Genomic DNA, 7123 nt, shown 5'->3' on the forward strand with positions numbered 1-7123 from the left:
AGTGACGGTTTTTCGATGAAAGATTGAATCATCAAAGAAGAGATGCAGAAGTCAACTTATAATTAAATGTGTTAAGCTTAACCATTCATTTTGATTAATTCAGACTTAATTAGTTAGTAGATAGTGATTAGGGAAGTTTTAGTTGAGATCGTTTCATGGTTATTAGATCCCAACATTTAGATAATGCATATCACATTCTTATCTTATGGATAAAGAGAACAAATCACTGTAGCTATGCTAAGCAGAAACATCATATATATCATCATATGTTTATCTCATTTAAAAAGCAAACCTTGCTAAATAGATATGCTAATGTATTAGTTTTAATCTGCAATTATTTGTAGATATGTTTTTAGCACAATGGTGGCTTGTTATAGTCTTGATTGTATAAATAATGAGATCCTCACTTCTACATGGATTGAAAGAATTGAGATTCGTAGCATAAGAGTTTTAAAAATTGACTGCCATGTATAAAACATTAGGAAAAATCATACATGAACTAATGTTGTCAAAAATCGATAGAAAACGGTTTGACGTGTCATCCATTCCAAATACCCGAGTTATCTTGCAAAAATTCATTTTCTTGAGGGACCTGGGAGGGATTAGGGGATGTGAATTAATTGCAGGATTATGATGGAAAAGATAAATTCATATTTTTGCACAAAGTGTAAAAGAGAGGTAAACATAAGTTTTCTCCTAGTGCTATATATTTAAAACTATTTTCTCTACGTGAAAGAAAAATAGATTGAAATAAAATATTTTACCTTGTGTAGTCAAAATTCTAAATTAAAGTTGATTATTCATAAACATTCACAAAGGTACATCAACCATGCATAAGACTAGGTTCATATTTCAATTTAAAACTAAGAACGAATTGATAAACTTGGAAATAGTGGTCAATCAATTCTCTTTCTAAAATAATCAAAGTATCAGGTCTCAAGGTAGACATGAATTATTTATAAATATATTTATCTGATCAAGAGGAAGACAAGTTGGGTTTCCAGTACTAGAACGTACATTAATTCAGTTTGAATGTTGTTTTCTAATGTATAATTAATTAGCAGTTGAGACTCTTTTGTTTTCTTTAATCTTCATCTAATTATTTTATGCCTCTAATCTATACCAAATCGGGCTGCCATCTTATTATCTATCACATTTTTCTTGCCACATTTTAATGTTTTTTAAAAACAATTTCCAAGAAATTATTTTAGTTGTCTCTTTTGAAATTGTCACCAAATAATTTGGAATATAATTCATTTGATTTTCGTGAAGATGAGTAGACGAAGAAGTTGTAGAAGGTTACATCGTGCTCTCATGCCAATGCTTGAATATTGACGAGGACTTGTTCTACCATTTTATATGATGAAATTCTAGAAAAATCACACAATGGAATAAAAGATGAAAAAACTAAACACTGACACACAATAAGAATTTTGCATGAGAAACCCACAGAAAGGAAGAAAACCAATTGTCAATAATTAATTAATTTCAATTCTCAAAAATCAGATAAAGAGAAAGAAGAGTAATATATTTATATCAAAACCTTAAACCAATATATAATTTAATCAATACTATACATTTCTCCCCCTCCCCCTTCAAAAGATTAAAAAAAAAAAAAAGCAATCAAACAAAATCAGCTACAAAGAAGTTTTAGAAGAGAAATAACCTATAACATTAAAGCTTCAAGAGGTTCTTGAACATACCTCTAACCAATTATAAACCAAAATTGAAAGGTTTAATGGGCTGGGTTAGAGGGGTGAGCTTGGGTTGTTCTTTCAGTACAAAATTTAATCTTGTTAAAGGTTAGGGTTTAAGCATAAGTTGCCTACACCTTTACATCTTGAGTATCTAGTTCGAAATATTCAGACAATCACCTCGAGTTTGTATTTATAGATAATACTATACAATTTTTACGGTTAATTGGATTATCCCAAAAAGCCATTACACTATTGGATTATACCCAATTTGATGGCTTATATTAGAAGATAAGTTGGGCATAATTCAAATACCTCAAGAGATCTCAGTCGCCCTGTATGTTAATTTGGGTTTGCTATCCAGTTTTGATTTTCCATTTGAAGATAAACATTGAGACCAAACAGTGATGTGGAACGATTTGAAGGATAAGGCTTGAAGAGATATAAAATTAAAGAAGCTTAAACAGTGCAATCTACATCATATAAATATTTCTTTGGTTTCAACTAAAACCAAGTTTGATGATGTCTTGGAACCATAAACTGCTTTTGGTTCCCCGAATACACTTGTTTATGCTTTAAAGCCATTACTAAAAGCCAAAAGAGAGAGAGAGAAGAAGATTAAGTAAGTTTTCAAGTACTAGGCTCCAACTTAAAGGCTTCATAAGGTTTCACTGTTCCATTTTCCAAAACTAATAAACTATATATTATCGTTACACGCAAAGGGGGCCAAATGAAACTTCATTTCCCCATGCTTTAATCGTGATAATGGTTGTATATGCATTATGATTTGTACGACAGCCACCATGATAATTATATAACAACCAAGAGAAAGAACAGAGCTAGCTAGCCTTTCATCTTAATCCAATTTTAGTTCTGGTCCTTATCGTCTCATGGCAAAGGTTTACCCTCAACGATCCCTTTCTTCTTCTTCTTGGTTATCTGGGTCTGTTTCTCCGGCTTCTTCTTCTTCTTCTTCTTCCTATCTGACCACAAAGAGAGAAAGTTTCACAATATGGATGAAATCTCTTGTTATGCACAGTAATGGATGCACGGTTTATAACTCAAGTGGTGAGATTGTTTACAGGATTGACAACTACAACGAGAAGTGCAGAGATGAAGTTGATCTCATGGATTTCAGAGGCAATGTCATCCTCACCATACGTCAAAAGGTAATTAAAGTTTAATTGTAATGGACTTATTCTAAGGAATCACTCTGACCCAAGTTCAATAGATTGATCTGAAAATATACTGATCTGGGTTTGCTTTTTCTGTTGATATCTAATTCAGAAACTGCGGCTCTTAGGATGCTGGGAGGGTTATAGAAACAATGAGAAGCCATGGTTTCAGGTTAAGAAACTGTATAATGTTCTAAAGAGGAAGTCACCTTATAAAATAACTGTATATGGTGATCAAGCTGATCATCAACCGATGCAGTTCTTGATAGAAGGATTTATTACAGGCAAATCAGAATACAGGATATTGAGTGAATCAGGAGAGCCTGTTGCAGAGGTTAGTTTCTATGGTAATCATCAGATGATGTTTAATTACTAATATTAGTTTTATTGTATAAATATGGAAGTTAATTTTTGTGCTTTGTTTTTGGGGTAAGTTTCAGGTAAAGCAGAAGCAATCGTCCAAGGGTGTCTCATTGGGAAATGATGTATTAACTTTGGTTGTAGAACCTCATGTAGATCACTCCCTGGTGATGGGTATTGTTACAGTTTATGGCATAATCAGTCATAAACTGTGATTTTTGAATCCATGAGAAGATTTCGCAGAAGAAGGTTCTTCGCTTCTTGTCTTGGCAAGCAAAGCTGCGATCTATTTTTGAATTATAATTGTGGGGGACAGCTTAATTTGGATCAGTGTTTCCTGGCTTTCTTGTGAAAAGCTTAAAGCGAAGGTCGAGAGAGCAGGCAAGAGAGACCATCGAGGTGGAAAGTCTACTGCTTTGGCTTGTCTTTTTGGGGGGAAAGGATCTCGAATGATGATGTTTCATGGAAGCTTGAGAATGTATTTATAAAGTGATACACGAATCACAAAGTGCAATAATGGTTCACGTAAATGTTCAGTTATTGCTTTCCCTTTTATTTCTTTTTCTGTTTTTTGGTAACCTTCACTTATTGCTTTCCAGTTTCCACCCAAAAAACAAGAGGTCGTTGGTTGTTTTGCACTAGTGCTTGAGGGGAAAAACCTGTCCGCGTGCTTGTGCTTGTGCTTGTGCTTGTGCCCGTGTGTGAGTGGGGATGGGATGAGCATGTATATATCGATTTTACCTTTTTAATTTTAGTAAATAAGATTTAATGTTTTTTACACAGTATTTATTATTGTTGGAGTGAAACTAGAGATTTTTAACTTTCTGTTATCAATGATCAGATCAGTATTTGGCTATGTAAATAACAAAGCAATAAATGAAAAATGGAAACCTTAATCAAAGAGAGGCATGACTAAGACATCTTTGATAAAGACCCAGGGAAGAAGGAGAACAATAAATAAATGCTGAAATCTAATAGTGTACATTTGAAATCTAGTAGCATACATTCTATTATGTTATGATTTTTTTTGTCATGTTGTTAAGACTTCAGATTTTAAAGTAGCTTAGCTTTTTTATTTTTTTATTTATTATCATTTCTCATGTTTTATTTGATTTGGTTCAAATAGATGGACTTGAACAAAGTATTCAACAGTTAAGAAGGAGGTTGAAATTCAATGCTTTTGGAATTTGGATGAATTCATTGAAGTTTCTCTAAGTTACTTTCTTGTGTTTGTTGTTATCCTTTGGTCTTTGTTTGTTCATTTCAAAATAGAGCTTTTTTGTAATGGTGTTTAAGTGTTTTTATTCTTGGATATTTAGAAATTAGAATCATGTTTTCGTAATTGTTACATTGTATGCCATTATGGTAGGACTTATGGACCATGTGTTGTTACTAGGCTCTAGCAAATCTATTTCTTATCACAAGTAATTTTAAGTTGAGCCTTCATATAAATCTAATTTCATTGGGTGAAGATTGTAAGGTTGATCTACACATGATAGAAGAATCTAAATTTTTTATTTTTTTGGGGTTGGGGGTGTTTGGATCAAGACATCAAGCTAATGCCATTCCTCTCTCTATCATAGTTTTTTGTGTGAAGAGTTGAGGAAAAATAAAAATAAGTTTCAATATTGATTTTTAATTTAGTCCAAACCGTTAGCCCAAACTGCTAACCAACTTGAACTCAAACCACACCAAACCGAAACCGCACCGAAACCGTTATCTTTTAAATGGGCTGTGTTTGGACTAGGGGGTTTTCAGCCCAAAACCGCTCCAAACCGTACAGTTGACACCCCTACATCGAGCCTTGACATATCGAACCCAAATAGAGGGTGAATTGCCACATAGGATCCAGAGGTGCCGCATTAATGCTGCCACATTCCAATCCGATATGCGTCTCAGGCCCAAGCCTCCCTCTTGTTTCGGACGACAAACATGATCCCAAGCTCGACCACCTCGCCAAATCCGTATTTTGTCCTTACTATTCCAGAGAGTTCATTAGAATAGCGGACGCGTGTCAAGTTCCATCTGGATTAAAAGGGGAAAGAACGGGAAATTGAAACATTCAGAGAGTACCGGTGAAGAACGAACAAGTTTCGGAGCTATTTCCTCCAAGATTTCTACGAACAATCTTTCTATTTCCGTAAACGCCATTTTCGTTGATAGTTTGTTTGGTTTGTAGGGTTTTAGTGTTCTTGAACTAGTAGTCTGGTTACCTCTAACCTCCTTCGAGGTTCTGGGAGCGGAAGAAAATGGCGTTTACGGAAATAGAAAGATTGTTAGTAGAAATCTTGGAGGAAATAGCTCCGAAACTCGTTCGTTTTCCTTCTAAGGACGATGAACTACGCTCCGTGCTTAATGTAGTTGAATGTTGCCTATTAGGGATAAGCGATTCATCATCAAAGCTAACCGTGAAGGCACTTCGTCCTTTGACGAAATCACTAGTGGCTAAAGATCTTCTGAGACATTCTAACACAGATGTCAAAGTTTCACTAGCATCATGTATCTGCGAAATTACGAGGTTATTTGGAGGGGAAATTCCTGTTAAGGATCAAGATCACGAAAGAGAAATATTTGGGTTGATGATGGATTCAATGGAAGGTTTATGGGATATCTCCAGTTGTTCGTATTTCAAGAGGGTATCCATTCTTCTTTCGATGGCTAAGTTTCCCTTTCTGTTAATGATGGAAGCTCATGAGCTGATTCTTGAGATGTTCGTACATTTCTTGAATTCCATAAGGGATTATCACCCTGAACATGTCTTCTCTGCCATGGAGACAATTATGACCCGTGTGTTAACGAGCAGCGGGCAAGTATCTTCTGATCTTAGTATCCTCCTTAATGATTGTATCAATAAGGAATATGATTCAGCTGATAAACAACTTGCGAAGCCAACACTAGTGATACAGCAGAGAAGATCGAACCTGATAATTTGGAATCCAAGATGGTGGTCAAACCAGAAATAGAACCAGGTCAAGCTATAAAGAAAACAACAGGTAGGTGACTTATTTCTTTGATGGTTTCTACAGAATGTTCTATTGGACGTATTATTCTATCATGTATAGAGATCTTTCATTGTACTTCTTCTTGACTGTTGAAATTCTTTCACTAATCTTTTATTGCTGTAAATATTTAATTGCCTTGGACTAGGATACTTGATATAGATCATAAGCCCACACATACCTGTAGAAACAATTTACAAAATCAGCCTAACAAGGTTGTGAGATGTGACTGCTATGAGGGGCTGCATAGTCCAATGATGTTTGAAGTTTCTGTTGATTCAAGGGAGCATCACATAAGCTGGCCTTGCTGTGAATAGAAGCATTTTAATGAAGAAGAAAAAAGACTAAACTAACAATGTCATGACTAACATATGCCTTATTTGGGAACACTTTCTAAATCTTGTTGGCTCAGCAAGTAGACAAAGATTCTATCTTGATGTTGCTACTGTTTAGTTTCTATTTTCAGTTTTAAAAAGTATACTTTAATTGGATTAGGTAGCTCCCACTTGCAGTTTTGTTGAGGTAATACTGCATTGGAAATTGCCTCCCCCCCCCCCTTCCCCTTCCCCTTTGGACTCTGCTTGTGTGAAAGAGTCACCTGTTTTTAGGTAGCTCTTACTTTCAGTTTGTTACTATTTTAGAACTTCTATTTTAGCAGGTTTGCTTTTATTTAGTAATTACTATTTTCTCAAATTTTTATCTAGGAAAGCTTTTGCCAAGCTGTAGATAGGATGTTTTCTTTATAATAAAAATTAAAATTGAAGAAATTGGTTGTGTTCTAGAACCTCATTTTTGGAGTAAAATCCATGTTTAACGTCTGAGATTGTTGTAGGAGTGATAGCTAAGACTGAGATATCCCATCTGAGAAAGCTGTAGGAGTAATAGTTCATCACTG

The 7123-nt window shown here is 34.7% G+C and overlaps 2 protein-coding genes across 2 annotated transcripts; both read left to right on the top strand.

Moving 5' to 3' along the window:
• The first annotated feature begins 2549 nt into the window (after positions 1-2549).
• Positions 2550-3873, top strand: LOC149030047 (protein LURP-one-related 4-like). The gene is made up of 3 exons (XM_089142373.1): positions 2550-2863; positions 2982-3203; positions 3310-3873. The coding sequence occupies exons 1-3, from the start codon at positions 2585-2587 to the stop codon at positions 3442-3444; spliced, it is 636 nt and encodes a 211-aa protein (XP_088998499.1). The 5' UTR covers positions 2550-2584; the 3' UTR covers positions 3445-3873.
• Positions 3874-5478: 1605 nt separating this feature from the next.
• Positions 5479-6192, top strand: LOC149030048 (sister chromatid cohesion protein PDS5 homolog C-like). The gene has a single exon (XM_089144364.1). The coding sequence runs from the start codon at positions 5479-5481 to the stop codon at positions 6190-6192; it is 714 nt and encodes a 237-aa protein (XP_089000490.1).
• The last annotated feature ends 931 nt before the right edge of the window (positions 6193-7123 follow it).

This window comes from Hakea prostrata, chromosome 1 (assembly GCF_041222555.1).
Source record: "Hakea prostrata isolate BN-2017 chromosome 1, UWA_Hpros_2, whole genome shotgun sequence".
Taxonomy (NCBI): domain Eukaryota; kingdom Viridiplantae; phylum Streptophyta; class Magnoliopsida; order Proteales; family Proteaceae; genus Hakea; species Hakea prostrata.

Coding starts and splice junctions, on each gene's coding strand:
- LOC149030047 (XM_089142373.1), top strand. CDS start 2,585: ATGGCAAAGGTTTACCCTCAACGATCCCTTTCTTCTTCTTCTTGGTTA. Junction 2,864..2,981: donor TCCTCACCATACGTCAAAAG/GTAATTAAAGTT, acceptor TATCTAATTCAG/AAACTGCGGCTCTTAGGATG. Junction 3,204..3,309: donor CAGGAGAGCCTGTTGCAGAG/GTTAGTTTCTAT, acceptor GGTAAGTTTCAG/GTAAAGCAGAAGCAATCGTC.
- LOC149030048 (XM_089144364.1), top strand. CDS start 5,479: ATGGCGTTTACGGAAATAGAAAGATTGTTAGTAGAAATCTTGGAGGAA.